The 16,719-nt window shown below is 50.5% G+C and overlaps 1 protein-coding gene across 8 annotated transcripts in view; it reads right to left on the bottom strand.

Moving 5' to 3' along the window:
- The window catches only part of SLC25A37 (solute carrier family 25 member 37), a 43,620-nt gene extending 27,136 nt beyond the window's left edge, over positions 1-16,484 (bottom strand). For 2 of the 8 annotated variants that reach the window (XM_058433557.1, XM_058433556.1), the window contains exons 1-3: positions 16,076-16,219; positions 8,323-8,393; positions 7,770-7,849 (exon numbers count right to left, since the gene is read on the bottom strand). Coding sequence is in view for 3 of the 8 variants with exons in the window: in XM_058433549.1 (XP_058289532.1) it covers positions 362-523; positions 2,078-2,167 (252 nt within the window). In the remaining 5 variants the exon portion in view is untranslated. Of the gene's footprint in view, positions 1-361; positions 524-2,077; positions 2,333-7,769; positions 7,850-8,322; positions 8,394-16,075 lie in introns of those variants that run through there. The other 6 variants (XM_058433550.1, XM_058433552.1, XM_058433553.1 and 3 more) reach the window with 5 other exon arrangements.
- Between the last annotated feature and the right edge of the window lie 235 nt (positions 16,485-16,719).

Here is a 16,719-nt window from a genome sequence, read left to right as displayed (position 1 = left end):
AAAGTTCCCAAGCTCTCATCTCAGGCCCTTTACCAAGCCCAGCTGACTGTGCCCTTGGCATTTGATAGCAGGCCACCTCTGAGAGAGGAAGCCTACAAGAGAGAGGACAGCAAAGTGTCCAGCTCTCCAGTTACCTTTCAAAAGAGACAAGAAGTGACACACGAATCTGAGCCTCCAGAGCAGGCCCTGGCACTACAAGATCCCAGGTTCATCTTTGACCTTTGGAAGGCACAGTTGTCGCCTACACCATCCTCAAGTCTCTCTTTGCCCTACAAGTTGTGACCTGGACCAGGAAAGGTCACTCAGGCAAACCCTAAACCTGCACACATCACATGAGCATGTTTTATTTTTAGCAACTTACCTGGCCACTGCTCCACCAGCCACTACTGCCACCTCTTGTGAGCCAACGATGAGCAGAAATGCCTCTGATGTGACCGCTGAGCCTTCCTTCCTCCTGTTTCCACCCTCCTCTGGGCCTTAGTTCAACAGTGCAAGTTCCCACCTGGGAGGAGGCTGGGCTTCTCTGAAAGCCACCAGGCAGTCAAACAGGGAATTAAGATTTCAGAACAGAGAGGAGAAGAGCTGCCCCCTGATGAACCCAAAGCATAGACACTTTCTCAGCTCAGAGCAGAACCCCAGATTAGAGTGCCGGCGGGATGCAGGCACCCTGGGGATGGCCAGGCACCTTGCAAACAGGCCGTGACGTTCTCAGGGACAGAGAGAATCATACAGTTCAGTTGTAACATCCACATCTCCTTCAGGTCTAGAGAGAGATACTGAGATATTCCTTCCTAGGGGGGCCTTTCCCAACTCCTCCCCATGAGGTGCAAGATGTCTGAAGACAGATCTCATCACTCCTTAAAGGAATGATTCACTGGACATCTGTTCTTCCTGCCACACAGGGGTTCCCATGGGGAATGCCTGGGTTGTGTCAAGCCTCCATCTCCTTAGTGCCCAGCACCCACAGTCATACCCCATAGGCCCTATTCCTTAATTACAGTCACGCATCGCAACTGATAGGGATATGTTCTGAGACATGCATTGCTCGGCGACTTCATCCTTGTGTGAACATCACAGAGTGTACTTACACAAACTGAGCGGGGATAGCTACGGCACACCTAGGCTGTACGCTATAGCCTGTTGCTCCTAGGCTACAAACCTGTACAGCATGCTACTGTACTGAATACTGCAGGCAACTGGAATACCATGGTATTTGTTATCTAAATGAATCTAAATATAGCAAAAGTACAGTGAAGGCTGGGCACGGTGACTCACGCCTGTAATCCCAGCATTTTGGGAGGCTGGGGCAGGCAGATCACCTGAGGTTGGGAGTTTGAGACCAGCCTGGCCAACATGGTGAAACCCCATCACTACTAAAAATGCAAAATTAGCCAGGCGTGGTGGCGCACACCTGTAACCCCAGCTACTCGTGAGACTGAGGCAGGAGAATTGCTTGAACCCGGTAGGCAGAGGTTGCGGTGTGCCGCGATTGTGCCACTGCATTCCAGCCTAGGCAACAGAAGTGAAACTCCGTCTCAAAAAAAAAAAAAAAAGTACACTGAAAATACCGCATAAAAGTTTGTTTTTTGCCGGGCGCAGTGGCTCACGCCTGTAATCCCAGCACCTTGGGAGGCCGAGGCAAGCGGATCACAAGGTCAGGAGATCGAGACCATACTGGCTAACACAGTGAAAACCCATCTCTACTAAAAATACAAAAATTAGCTGGGCGTGGTGGCGGGTGCCTATAGTCCCAGCAACTCAGGAAGCTGAGGCAGGAGAATGGCGTGAACCCAGGGGGTGGAATTGCAGGCGTGAGCCACCACACCCAGCCAAAAGATTTTTTTTAATGGTACACCTGTGTAGGGCATTTACCATGAATGGAGCTTGCAGAACTGGAAGTTGCTCTGGGTGAGTCTGAGTGAGTGGTGGTGAGTGAATGTGAAGGCCTAGGACATTCCTGTGCACTACTGTAGACTTTATAAACACTGTACACTTAGGCTACACTAAATTTATTTTTTAAACTTTAGCTTTCTTCCATAATAAATTAAAATTCAAGGTTGGGCATGGTGACTCATACCTGTAATCCTAGCACTTTGGGAGGTCGAGGCAGGAGGACTGCTTGAGGCCAAGAGCTTGAGACCACCTGGCCAACACTGCGAAACTCCATCGCTACACCAATTTAAAAATTAGCTGTGTGGTGGTGCGCACCTGTAATCCCAGCTACTCAGGAGGCTGAGGAGGGAGGATTCCTCGTACCCAGGAGTTCGAGGCTGCAGTAAACTATGATCTCAACACTGCACTCCAGCCTAGGTGACAAAGCAAGACCCTGTCTCTAAAAAAAAATAAATAAATAAAATTAATTAATTGCATTTAGCCTACTGTAATGTTTTATTTTATGAATTTCAATTTTTTGACTTTTTGGCTTGTAATAACACTTGGCTTAAAACACAAAACATACTGTACAGCTGTACAAAAATATTTTTTCTCTATATCCTTATTCTATAAGCTTTTCCTTTTAACATTTTTTATTTTTTTACTTTTTAAACTTTTTTCTTAAACACACACATTAGCCTAGGCTTACAGAGGGTCAGGATCATCAATATCACTGTCTTCCACCTCCACATCTTGTCCCAATGCAGCTGGCACCTCCTGTGATCGCAATGCCTTCTTCTGGAATCCCTCCTGAAGGACCTGCCTGAGGCTGTTTTACAGTTAACTTTTAAAAAAAAAAAAAGGCCAGGGGCAGTGGCTCACACCTGTAATCCCAACACTCTGGGAGGCTGAGGAGGGCGGGTCACCTGAGGTCAGGAGCTGGTGACCAGCCTGGCCAACATGGTGAAACCCCGTCTCTACCAAAAATACAAAATTAGCCATGCGTGGTGGTGCATGCCCGTAATCTCAGCTACTCTGGGAAGCTGAGGCAGGAGAATGGCTTGAACCCAGGAGGTGGAGGTTGCAGTGAGCCGAGATCACGCCACTTCACTCCAGCCTACGCGACAAGAGTGAATCTCAAAAAAAAAAAAAAAAAGTAGGAGTACACACTAATGACAAAAAGTATAGCATAGTAAATACATAAACCAGTAGCAGAGTCTTTCATTATTATTTGCAAGCATTACCTACTAATTGTGTGTGCTATACTTTTACATGACTCGCAGCATAGTAGGGTTACACCAGCATCATCCCAAACACGGGCGAAATGCAATGCATTGTGATGCCCTAGGTAATAGGAATTTTTCAGCTCCATTATAATCTATGGGATCACTGTCATCACATATGGAGTCCATAGTTGACCGAAACATTGTTATGTGGTGCTGACCGTAATTTAGTCATTCAATGAAGGGCAGGGGATGAAGCTACATTTTCACAAATGCCATTTGAATCTTCCTAGGGAGCCACATTACTGTGAATCAGGCTAACGCAAGCCAACGTTTAGCAAACGAACCACAGAGGCGGTGACTAAGGAAAGCAGCTTTCTTGATCCTTCAGTTAAAGACACACCCTGGGTTTACCCCTTCCACCCTCATACGTATATACACGCACTGGCAGCATCTTCTTGCCTTTGAAAAGATGTCCCCACCTCTCTGGTCTGACTCCCTGGATCTGATCATCAGCTGGCCACTCAGCAACTTTAATCCAGGCTCCCAACAGCCCTAGGACACCAGTGATCCACAGGAGGGCAGAGAAAGTGGGGGGGGAGGGGAGCACTGCGCATCAAGGACACGCCGTGAGTCAGAGGCAGTGCCCGCGGGTCCCACTGCCCGGCAGGTCTGGCTGGCCAGCTTCCTGCAGGCTGCAACTCTCTCTCCATGTTCTGCTTCTAAAGCCAGGCCTTGGGCAATGCAAGGCGCCCGCAAAACCCTCAAGATGGGCACTGTGGGGACCCTGAGACAAAGGCACTTGTATGTGTTACCTCCTTCTCTTCTTAAGTGAGTGAGGAAAACAGTGACGGGAAAGGCCAAAGTGGGGAAAAGCCCAGGCGTCTGCAAACACACAGAGTCATTCTTCCGGGATCATTAGTCACCTTCCTGCTCCTGGGGGACCCCTCCCCACAGTGTCCCCAGACTCATCTGCCTGGTGCTCAAAGGGACAGACTTTCTTGGAAAATAAAAGTAAGGATATAAAATGAGAATCCCACAGACGTCCTCACCCTAACAGCCCTGGGTACACCTCCCTGAAGGTGGGCTCATCCTGTCCTACCCTGCCGGTTTCTGCTACATGCAGCCACTACTATCCCCTGTCTACATTACCACGAAATGAGCATGCTCAGACAGCCACCCTGTCTTGGCTCAACAGATGGGAGACACTGTAAGGAGAGAGGTTAAGTGCCCAAAGCCAGGCAGCTGCACTGAGTCCTAGTGCTGGAATGAGAGCCTGGATTTTCCATTCCAATGAGCTAACCTTACCCCTCCCACAGGATCCCAGTGTGATAATAAATACCATGACCTAGCACCTGCACAGAGCTTTATACTTTTAAAGCGGTGTTCCCCGTCAGCCTGCCTACGCACTACATGCACAAGCAGACCTGCCAGGGGAGGCAGGATGGGCACCGTTACTCTTCCTTATTTCAGATAAGAAAACTGCAGCCCTAGTGGACCACGGAATGATGATGTAGTGCTTTTCCCAGTAAGTCACTTATATACATATACTGTGATCTGGAAAGGAATCCTCAAGACTAGTCCGAATTCAAAACACTATATTGAGTGCAACTTCGACTCACTGCTGAAATGAGAAGGTGTCACAGAAGCTGCAATTTGTTCCACAGAGAGAAGCCAGATGCAGCCAAAAATATCCTGTTGCAATAACCATATGTCATCATCCTTTTTCCTTGCTTGCTGGAGTATTTGCCCAAAGAACTCCTAACTATACGTTAGAGCCCTGCATTCTGTGCCACACTTTCTGGGTGCCATGATTTCCTGGAGTTACTCCCTCGACTCAACTCTGGTTCCTCCGTCCCAACAATGCAGCTAGGCCCCATCATCAATCTCAGCCCTTTCTCATATTCTAGAATCCAGCTCAAGGGCTCTGCTGCCATTAACATCTGAGTCTGCATCCAACATCCTACTGGCTTGCTCCAGCCTAATTCCCTTCCTTTCTTCTCTCGCTTTTAGCTCTGGAGCAGAAAAAGGCCCGAGTTCTAGGGCATGTAATTTTTCTGAAGTTCAGTTTTCTCAAACATGAAATGAGAAACAACACCTGCCTTTTCTCACCTTCAAAGGAGAGCTAAGAGGATCAAATGACCAAACAAAAGCTAACAATACAAAAATAATATAATTAACAATTGCAACAGCAATATACAAACATACCCAGGCATTCAAGTAATACTTTTAGAAAAAACAAGAGGAGCTGATATTAATGGAGCATTTGCCATGTGCCTTAACATTCTAGGTGTATCATGTCAATTAATTCTCACAGCAACACTGAAATGGGTAAAGTTATTAGCCCCATTTTATAGATGAGAAAAATAAAGCAGAGAGAGGTTTCAGGAACTTGACCAGGTGCCACTCCAGGCAGTCTGGCCACAGAGGTTGTGCTGTTAACCTGAACAGCTCTAATCGTCAAGCACATTGCCTCTGATACAATCTGTCATTAGCTTTGCGTGTTAAGGTTTGCAAGAGCCATTCACAAATCTCTCTCACCTAAGCTTCCCAACAGCCCTGTCAAAAAGGTAAAGTAGATGACACTAGTCTAGATTCACAAGGAGAAAACCAGCCCAGAGAAATGATTAGCCCAAGGTTTCCAAGCTGGTTAATGGCAGGACCAGGACTTAAATTCACAGGGCCTGCACCCTACCCCAGTTTGGTGACCTTTGTAGGGCCTCAAGACCAGCGTAAGTCGCAAACACTCCTCTGGGTCCCCCACCCACAGCAGCGTCTCAAATGCACCCTTTCTGGTCATGCCAGGGAATAAACACTGTTGGCTAAATAACAGCCAGGGTCTCTCTTTCATCAGTGACAGCCATCACAGACCACGTGGTCAGCCAGACCTCAAGGTCCCAGAGCCTTCCAAGTGGCTCTCTGGATGGATCTGATGGATCCAGAGGCTCAGTGGACCCGGAAGAAGTTCCCTCAGTGACACAAGGCTGCAGTCCTCAACTTGACCCACACGGCCAGACGTTTCCTAGACCTGTTATGCAACCCTTGCTTCAAGCAAGCTGCTGCTGGGATTTCTCCCTATTTCAACATGTTTTGTTTTCTCTTCAGAGAGAAAGCACGAATGTGAAACCATAACACCTCTTAGGACCCGACAACGGCCCTTCCTGACTCTCTGGGGTTACGAGGAGGGTGGGGGATGTTTTCAAGAGCACCTTCTGTGAGCCAACTTGAGCCTCCAGAATGACTAACCACCGTGGGAGGGAGGGTGAAGATGGTGGGGAGGGAACACAACTGAGGACCACTGTCTCTCGCAGGAGAAAGAACAAATTCCAGAGCGCCCAGCAAAGAAACTAGAATGACGCTACCCTGTAGGCTCTAGACCTGCAAGACGGCAGCAGCTTGAGCAGTCCAGAGTCCATACACCCCAGACCTTGTTCTCCCAGCTCACTTGCAAGTCTGTCAAGACAGGCGACTCTTCTCTTGAAAGGGAGCTGGTTCTGTCACCTTAGCTCAGGGTCTAATTATAGGAAGCACGCTTACTTTGAGAACGGGGACCAGGCATTCTTATTTTTGTAGCCCAGTGGCTAGCACAGTGCCTAGCCAAGAGGGCACTCAGGAAACAGGGAATGACATGAGTGGCCAAATGAAGACATTGCCTCATCCGGGTATAGCTGCTGCTTGCTGGGTTCTACCAGACACGAAGACCAAGAAAATTTTTTGTGGCCATAACATGCATGGATTCAAAACTAATGCAAAACAAAATCAAAAATGATTTAGTCTCACTCTGTTGTCCAGGCTGGAGTGCAATGGCGTGATCTCAGCTCACTGCAACCTCCGCCTCCCAGGTTCAAGTGATTCTCCTGCCTCAGCCTCCCAAGTAGCTGGGATTACAGGTGCCCGCCACTGCACCCAGATAATTTTTGTATTTTTAGTAGAGACGGGGTTTCACCATGTTGGCCAGGCTGGTCTCAAACTCCTGACCCCAGGTGATCTGCCCACCTCGGCCTCCCAAAGTGCTGGGATTATAGGTGTGAGCCACCATGCCCAGCCAATAGCAAGTTTTAAAGCCTTTCATAACTTCTTTTTTTCATCTTTTTTAAAAAGCTGTGCCTTCCTTCATTCAACCAATATTCACAGAATACTTCTTTGTCATTCTGTGGATGAGTCCAAGAAAGGCTGGAGGAGGAAAGAGTTTCAGTCTGTGTGCCCGCCATGCAAAGGTCGGGCTTTACGTGCAAGGCAAACAGAAGTGCTAAGGGAATATCAGGTGGGGAGAGACACAGGTGTGAACTGCAAAGACGTGGCTACTCCCTGTCTTTCTGCAGGCTTGCAGGCTCTGTGGCAGGCACCATGAAGAATGGGCTGGATCTTCCACTCCAATCAGCTAACCTTACCTCTCCCACGGGACCCCAGTGTGACAATAAGCACTACGACCTAGCACCTGCACTGAGCTTTATACTTTGAAAACGGTGTTCCCTGCAAACCTGCCTGTATTTTCCAACTAGATGCACTAAAAAGACCTGCAAGGGAGGCAGAATCGGCACTGCTACTCTTCTCTATTTCCGATGAGAAAACTGCAGCCCACCAGCAAACTGCTGGGCTTGGAGGCTGAAGAGCAGGACCGGCCATGACTGACGTGCAGAATGAACTGCAGAAGCTCCTCCATCAAATACTTACTGAGCATCTACTGTGTCTGGCAATGGGAATACAGTGGTGACCAGAAGAGCATACATCCCTGCCCACTTGGAGCCTACATTCTGATGAGGGAAGAGAGACCATAAACAATACAAATAATATTATAAATATAAGTAAAATATGTAAACAATATAAATAAACGACGGTGTGTGTTACGAAGTAACAACTGCTGGGGAGAAAAAATAAAGCAGAAATGGGCAATAGGGAAATGTGAGGCAGGGGAGAGTAAACTCATTTTTTTTTTTTTTTCCAGTCTTGCTCTGTTGCCCAGGCTGGAGTGCGGTGGTCCAATCACAGCTCACTACAGCCTCGACCTCCCAGGCTCAAGCGATCCCCCCACCTCAGCCTCCCAAGAAGCCGAGACCACTGGCGCATGCCACTATGCCAAGCTAATGTTTTTATTTTTTGTACATATGGGGTCTCGCTATGTTGCCCAGGCTGGTCTCCAACTCCTGGCCTCAAGTGATCCTCCCACCTCAGCCTCTCAAGGTATTGGGATTACAGGCGTGAGCCACTGAGCTCGGCCTGAACTCACTTTTAACTTGGGCAGTCTGGGATCTCAAGGAAGAGGAGACATCCAGGTCCCCGAACCAAGGCAGTAAGTAGCTGTGGGGAGGGAGAGAAGGAAACACATTCAAGAAGTATTACAGGTACAGCCACAGGCAGGCCTTCCCTGCATACAGGGCAGTGGTGGGAGAAAGGCTGACGACCATCCCAGGGGGCAGAAGGAGGGCCCGAGGCAGAAGGGCAGGCCCGAGGGGAAGCCAGGACCACCATTCTGGCCACATTGAGTCTGAGGAGGCTCCGAGGCAACTGGAGATTCAGCTCCAGAAAGTCTGGGCCCAAGATAGTGATCTGGGAGCCATCAGGTCCCAGGAGGAAACTGAGGCACGTGTGCTGGGGAAAATGAGGTGGAAGGGCACATTCCTCAGGAAAAGCCATGCCCAAAGAGGAAAACTGAGGATCGCAGGGTGAACCCCCTCTCGGAGGTGCCCCTGGCAGGGACAGAGGCAGCAGGGTGGTCCAGGAAGATGATGGGTAGCCAGGAGCCTCTGAGGCTGCAGCTGGGCAGTACAAAAGCCAGGAAGCAGGGATGGCAGATGAGGAAGTAGAGACCAGTGTCAATAGTTCTTTCATAACATCTGTTGTTTTAAGGAGGAAAAAAAGGGGCAACGGTTTGTTTATGAGAAGAAATTTGGGGGGGCAGGTGAGGTCAAGGTGAGAAGTCTGGGGTTTGTTTAAAACAGGATGGGCTTGGATCTGTAGAAACACTTTTGAGAAAAACTCAATGGAGCAGGAAGGCTAAAGATCCTGGAACTGAGTCACTCAAGAGTGAGGGGACAAAAATGACATCACCATCACCATTTATTAACAACGTACGCACCATGCACTGCAGCAAGAACTTTACATATGTTGCCTCATTTAATTCTTACAACCCTATAAAATAGCTCTTGGTATTTGATATGGTTTGGCTGCGTCCCCACTCAAATCTCATCTTGAATTGTAGCTCCCATAATTCCCACATGTTATGGGAGGGACCCAGTGGGAGGTAATTGAATCATGGGGGTGGTTTCCCCAACACTGTTCTCATGGTAGTGAATAAGTCTCATGAGATCTGACGATTTTATATGGGGAAAGCCCCTTTCACTGGGTGCTGTCCTCTCTCGTCTGTTACCATGTAAGATGTGCCTTTTGCCTTCTGCCATGATTGTGAGGCCTCCCCAGCCACGTGGAACTGTGAGTCCATTAAACCTCTCTTTCTGTGTAAATTACCCAGTCTCGGGTATGTCTTTATCGGCAGCATGAAAATAGACTAATACAGTATTCATATCCCCACTTTGCAGAGAAGGAACCTGAGCTTAGAGAGGTTAGGTAATGTGCCCAGGTGTGCAGCCAGGATTCAAATCCAGGTGTCAATGTGTTCGTGCAGCCAGGATTCAAATCCAGGTGTCAAGGTGGTTTGTATACATCTCCCTTCTCTGCCATATTGATGTACCTTAAAGGAATGAAGACACCTGTTCCCTTACAGTGGGGGTGGAAGGCAAGAGAGTTTGGAAGGACGGTGACAAGAAGATGGGTTTGATCGAGGTCCTGGTTTCCCTACAACATGGAAGCAAGATGCTAGGCTGAGGCTGACAACAATAGGGTGGGGAGCTGAGGAACAACAGGAACCCTGTGAAGGATGCAAGCAGCTGCCCAGACACATAGAGCTGAGGCCAGGGAGCATGCGCATTGGAGGCAGTGTGAATGTCCCCTGAAGGGCTTGGCTGCCCAAGGGACAGATGGGCTGTCCAGGACCCAGGTGGGGCAAGCCAGGGTTGGAAGAACCAAAGGCAGAGAAACTGAAGGCCCAGCAGCTGCAGCAGTCAATCTTGGGGTCCAGGCTATAATAATCTGAATTTAAGATCTCAGGAAGGTTCTGAGTTAGGTCAAGGCACCATGGAGGTGAAGGCCATTGACTCAGAGGTGTAAGGAATAGAGTGATTTGGACTTGAGTCGGGTGTGGACAAAGAGGGGCCATCCTCAGGGTAAGGGCAGGATCTGTGGAGGTGAAGTCTGTGCATCAGATGCCAAAGTCCTCAGGGAATGAGGGAAAGTGACGGCAATCATGCCGATGATGATGAAGATAAAGATGAGAGCAGACATTAGAGAATATCCGCTGTTCTGTGCGTGTACCAGGCATGTGAAGTGCAGCGAGGGCTTAACCCTCACAACCACCCTGGGAGATCAGTACCATCTCTTCTCCTTTTTACAGACAGGAAAATAGCAGAGAGGTTAAGAAACTTGCCCAAGGTCACACCTAACTGGGAAATGGGACCCAGTCCCAGGGATTTGGACTCAAGGGTCCATGCTCCCACGGGTCCAGCAAGAGGAGCTGGATTTCCATCAGGAGGAGGAAGTGGAAGAAACATTCAGTAAAGAGGGGAAGATGTAAGGGAGCTTGTTAACAAGGAACTTCCACAAGGCCCACTGGAAAAATGAGGGAAGAGGGAAAGAAGCAATGGAAAGCTGGGTCAGGAAAGAGAAAGCAGGAAGAAAATCAGGATCCCCATTTTACAAGTAAGGACATGAAGAAGCTAAGTGTCCTGCCCAATCAGTAAGTCAAAGACTGGAATTTGAACCCCAAGATAGCTCTCTAAGGGTGAGAAAGCCATCTCAGTAGGAACTTGAGGGAAGGTTGAGGGAACTTGAGGGAAGGTTGAGGGAACTTGAGGGAAGGTTTCCAGTTCAACAAAAAGAAAGAGGCTGGGCATGGTGGTTCATGCCTGTAATCCCAGTACTTTGGAAGGCCAAGGTGGAAGGATCGCTTGAGCCCAGGAGTTCAAGACCAGTCTGGGCAACAAATTGAGGCCGCCATCTCTACAAAAAAATACAAAAGATTAGCCTGGCATGTGCCTGTAGTCCCAGCTACTCAGGAGGCTGAGCTAGGAGGATCACTCAAGCCCTGGGAGGTCAAGGATGCAGTGAGCTGCAATCACACCACTGCTCTCCAACCTGGGTGACAGACCGAGACACTGTCTCAAAAAAAAAAAAAAAAAAAAAGAGAGAGAGAAAAAAAGAGAAAGAGATTGGATATACCCCTCCTATGACAAACGTCAGACACAACATTCAAGGTGGGCATGGGAGTGGCAAAGCCATGCCTCCTGGCGTGGTCCAGCCAACACCATGATCACAGGGGTATGTCTGTGGCCAGCATGGATGGGACATGACAGCCGGTATTTCGGATTAAAAACAAAAACAAAAACACAAATTCTTTGACAAGAAAAGGTTCAGTACTAGTGGAGACAGGAAAAGAGCCAGAAAGCTCTGGGGTTCAAGAAAGATGCTGAAGGCTTCCACACCTGCAGGTGAGTTCATCCCATGAGTCAGAGAAAGGAAACCCCCTGAAGTCAGAGAGAGTCAGAAGCCCAAGACTGAAAAACAGAGAAAGTGGGACTGATTCCCCAAGACTGGTCACTGCTGCAAGATAGGACAAAACTCATCTTTAATGAGATGGCCACATGGAGCTGAAATGTGCCCAAGTGGAAGCCAGGAAAAGGTTTGGGAGGCAGATTCCTCCCTTCCAGGTGACACACACAACCCCCACCCCAGGTGCACACCCCTGTATAGTTTAAGCAAAGCAGCTGATTAAATCCTCCCATTCAACCCCAAATACCTCTCCCTGCTAAAACGCTGAGGCCCCCTTTGCTGTTCACAGTACTCCTGGGCACCCGCCTCCAAACCACGCCCTAGCCTGGCCCTCAAACCACGCTCCAGCCTGCCCCTCCCTAATTTAGGGCAGAGAAAAGTGAATGAGGTTCTCACCCTCCTCAGCGTAGGCCTGAGGGGTGCAGGCCATGGCTGCCTGGGGGTTCATGAAACAAGGAACAGGACTGCAGCTCACGAATACCCCTTTTTTGATTCCTCGCTCCAAATTCACCTTTTAAACAAATCGCCTCTCATCAAAGGACAGAAAAGAAGGGAGCAGGGGAATGTGAGGGAGAGGAGACAAGAAGGGAGAGAGAAAAATCATTATAATTTTGTCCCAGGAACTAGAGCAATTTGGGATTTCACGCCCTTCTGAAGCTGAATGGCATGGACCGAACTGCACTTTGTTTGGAAAGCAATGAAGTGGGTGGGAGGAGACTCTGGCAGCTGCCTGCACCGCCCCCCAGCACCCTTCCTACCAGTCCGCCTGCAGCCAGGAGAAAACTCAAAAGGGGAGAAAAGTCAGAAGTTGAGGTAATGCTCTGCTGAGCTGGGCAGGCTGGCTGTGCACGCCATAAGGTCAGCCAGGAGGCTCCTAGAGTGAATGCTCTGGGGTGCACCAACCTGGGAAGGAGGGCTCATCCTAGGACAGTCACAGGCAGGGTTTCCCCCAACAAGCAAAGCAAAAGAAGGGTTGTGAAAAGGTCAGCGGAAGTCCCCCAGCTTCAAATCTTTCCTGTTTCCTTCTGCCCCTGCTTTCCCCAGGCGGGACTCAGCATGGTCTCCGAGTGGTGTGCCTAATCCGGTTGGAATTTCCTCCTCCACCCACCTGGCATGCTCCTCAAGTCTTGAGCTCTCCTGACCAGACCAGGGGTTCTTGTATCCACCCCAAGTGCCCCTTGCCACTCTGGAACACCAGAAAGAGGCTCATGGAAAATCTGCCACCAGGCCCCACCTAGAGAGGAGTAAGTCATTGCCACCATTTGGTGAGAGCCCTGCAGAGACCCTATACTCCCTCCCTGGGTATCACTTTGCTGCTCACTGTCACCGCAGGGGCAGCCAAAGGTCCCAGTAGACTGGCCCTTTATGGATGAATGAGCGCTCACATCCCACCATGGGAGGACCAAGGGAAAGAAGAAGACACAGGAAGCAGCAGGAAAATTGCCAAAGGTCTTCCAAATATCCATTTCATAACTCAGTGTCGCCTGCTGGGACTCCAAGAGATATTTCCTCAGGTTCAGTGGTTTTCATATTTGTTTGACCAGAACTCCCAGCCAGAAGTATATTTTTTACACTTCTATAAAATGTACTCGGGGACACACACACAACCCAAACAGAATTTCAACATTTCTCCCACTGCATGCCAGGCACGCCCGTATTTTTATACTCTCACTAATAACTTCTTTCATTTATTTATTTATTTTTTAATGCAGAGCCCACTAATGGGTCATGGCTCACCATGTAAAAAACACTAGTTAAAGTGACACTGGGGATGTGAGGTGTGACCTCATGAAGAAGCAAATTTAATATTATAATGGGAAGCATCCACCAGGCCAACTTTGCACTTAGAACTGCAAAATAAGTAGCACCAGGTTCGGGGTTGAAAGTGACCAGCACAGAGTTCCACAGTCCACATTACCTAGGATAGAAAAAAGCCAGACGATTCAACATTCTTATTTGTCATTACAAGATCAGAGTTAAAAATGGTGCCTTTCAAAATTGGAGAAAGCTTTCTCTCTTTCAAGATCCGATTTATATAGATTTGTTTTCAGCTGTAATAATTCTTTTGATATTTCAAGTAACATAAAAGAGGACGATGGGTGTTGTGTGTTCAGAGAAACAGGGCATGGGTTAAAAATGTGGAGAGGGACTGAGCAGGTCCACTGTCCCCACTTTATAGTGATAAAACCAAGGCACAGAACAGTGCCCGAGGCATGAAGCAAGTGAGAGCAGGGCTTGAAGCCCAACCCAGGTCTCTTGGCTCAGTTACTCCCGGTCTTCGCCATCATCCAAAATACTTAAGAGGAACAAAGGTGTGGTCTCCCCCAAGCCTTTCCACGATGCAAGATGCACCCCTGACTCCTCACGGTGGGCAGACAACTGTGCTGATGTTGGCAGACCCTGGCACTCAGTGGCAGCCTCAAAACCAACCCTGCACACTTCAGCATGGAAGGGCCCCTAAGGGTCAGTTATAATCCCAGAACCTAGAAGACTTCACTGATTAGCTAACCCACGCCTTGTTTTACAGACTTGTCTAGGAAAACCAGACCGGCTCCTTCTGCCATTCACACCATGTTAACCTGTCCACAGGTGAAAACTGCTATGGAAAGTAATACTAAGTACACAGGTGACATCTGAACCAAAACATATCAACATCTATGGGACAGGGAGAAACGAAACACAGATCACACAATTTAAACATGTGAGAAACGCCTCTTGAGAGTGTCAAAGGGTGCTCAGAAGGCACAACTAATTATTTCTAATCCTAAAAATAAGCTAAAATGATGCTCTGAAGTGAACTCACTGTAGGGTTCCCGAATAGAACATTCATCTCAAGACACCAGTAGGACTAAGGCCTGCTCAGATAACACCTCCCTGCTCCTAACTTTCCCCAGGCTCTGCCCAGGGCAGTTGAGACAACAGCTTCAATCAAGGAGAATTTTATTACATTGGAGAGATTCTTTCCCATACAAATGCCACCTGGTATCAGTCCAGTGTCTTTCCTGGAGATCAGAACCATTCCTCTAACTCCCCACCGGGACACTGGAGGGACAGATGGGTGATGGCTCAGGCTTAGGTCCAGCAGCACCTTGGAAGCCCATGTCTTTCCTCACTGGACTTCTGCCTGTCCAGATACTGACTGCTGGCTCCAAGCGAGCTCCCCGGAGCCGGGAAAACCCTCTGAGTTATACTTTCTGGTCTTCACACCTGCTCGTGCAGGACCAGCACCAGCAACAAGATAAAGCTGCTGGGGGTGCCTCTGTGGGACCTGCTTTGCAAAGTAATTGCCACCTAGAGAGGCCTCCGAATCCCCCAAAGCACACTGCAGCTGCAGCCGGAGGTTAAGAGGTGGTGTAGGAGCCTGGGCAAGGTAATCGGTTCGCCTCAGTTTCTTCATCTGTTAACCCCCAGGGCTGCTGCATGAATTAGATGAGTTATGCCTATAAAGTGCAACGTGTAACAGTCAATGCTGGCATTACTTCCTGCACCACTCTATCTTGGCCCTGGGGTGTTCTGGGCAGGCTGACAGAGGGCAGCTCTCAGTCTACCAGGCAAAACGCACCTACTAACGCTGCCTCTTTACAGAAATGCAGTTAAAACTACCGGGGCAAGTGACAGACAGGGTTTAAAGGAAACTGAGTGCCTCTCACACAATCCACAGCAAGGGCTGTAAGGCACAAGCCCACCCACCTCCCTGCAAGCAAAAGGAGAAGGCAAACGTCATTGCCTCCCGGCGGCTCGGCGACCCAAAGTCGGGGGAAGAAGTGCAGGAACCCTCAGAAAGGGGATCCCACGGGCCGCTGTCGAACCGGTAAAGAGCTGCCACTAGTCGAGAGAAGTCTTGCCGGCCCCAAGTTCCCGAAATAACCCGGGGAGCAGCAGCCACACACCAAGTCCCGAGGGCGCGCGGCCGGGCCAGGGCCACACGTTTCTCAGCGCTAGCGTGGTGAGGGCTTCCCCTGCGGGGAGCTCCCTCGGAAACCGCGCACGTGTGGGCGGCCCCAGCCAGCCCGAACGGCCAGCGTAGTAAGACTGTGCAGAGCTTCAGCGATCGCGTCCCCCGGGAGCCCAGTCGCCGCCGAAGCCAGCGGTGCTCGCCACTCCGCCTCCCCCGCCTCAGCGCCGCCAGCAGCCGGGGCCGGGCACGCGGCTGGAGCAGCGGGCGGTGCGGGGAGAGGACCAGGCACCCTCGCGGGGTCGGCGGAAGGCGCGGCGCCAAGGCTGCGCGCAGCTGCTCCTGGGGCGACCCCGGCGAGCCGCGGTCCTGGGGAGAGCTCGGTTTCGGGACGCTGCCCCGAGGCTGCCGGCGCGCGGGATGCAAATGCGCGCGCGCGCTCCTCCTCCGTTCGTTGCGTCCCCGAAGTCCCCCCGCGCCTCACCTTCACCGAGTCCACCGGGTACATGACCGAGTGCTCCAGGATCCCGGCCATCGCTCCGGCTGTCATGTGGGTGGACACGGAGGCGCTCGTCGGCAGGTTCTCGTAGTCCTCCGACCCGGTGGCGTCCTTGCCGCCGCCGCCGCCATCTCGGCTGTCCCCATCCATCCTCCGCGCCACCGCCTGGCTGCCCACGCTCCCGCTGCGCAGCTCCATCCGCCAGCTCGGCGGGGCGCAGGAGGCTGCAGGAGGTGGGCAGGGAGGGGGAGGGGCGCAAAACTTCACTTCTTAAAGTGGGAGCCACCTCCCCGGGGCCGCGGCGCCTGACGCCATGGCGGGCTGGGGTGGAGCGCAGCGGCCCGAGACACCAATCGCCGGGAACCAAGAGGCCGGCGGCCGCCGCGCCATTGGTGTGCGGGACAGTGGGGACCCGCCTCCCTGTGTGACGTCACCGTCCCGTGCACATTTCCAAGCAACCGGACGGGGGCGAGAGGAGACGTGGGGTGTCCCGGAAAGTTGTACTATCTTGAGGATGGGCTGGTCCGAAAGGGGCAGGGGAGGTCATTGGGGAGGGGCCGCAGTGGGTTATGCCCAGAGCTGGAGGCATGGGTGACCGTGTCTCGGGGAAAATCCGCCCCCGGGGCGGT

This window comes from Hylobates moloch, unplaced genomic scaffold (genome assembly GCF_009828535.3).
Source record: "Hylobates moloch isolate HMO894 unplaced genomic scaffold, HMol_V3 SCAFFOLD_22, whole genome shotgun sequence".
Taxonomy (NCBI): domain Eukaryota; kingdom Metazoa; phylum Chordata; class Mammalia; order Primates; family Hylobatidae; genus Hylobates; species Hylobates moloch.
Note: the sequence above shows the minus strand (reverse complement) of the source record. Positions and strands in the feature narration are given on the sequence as shown.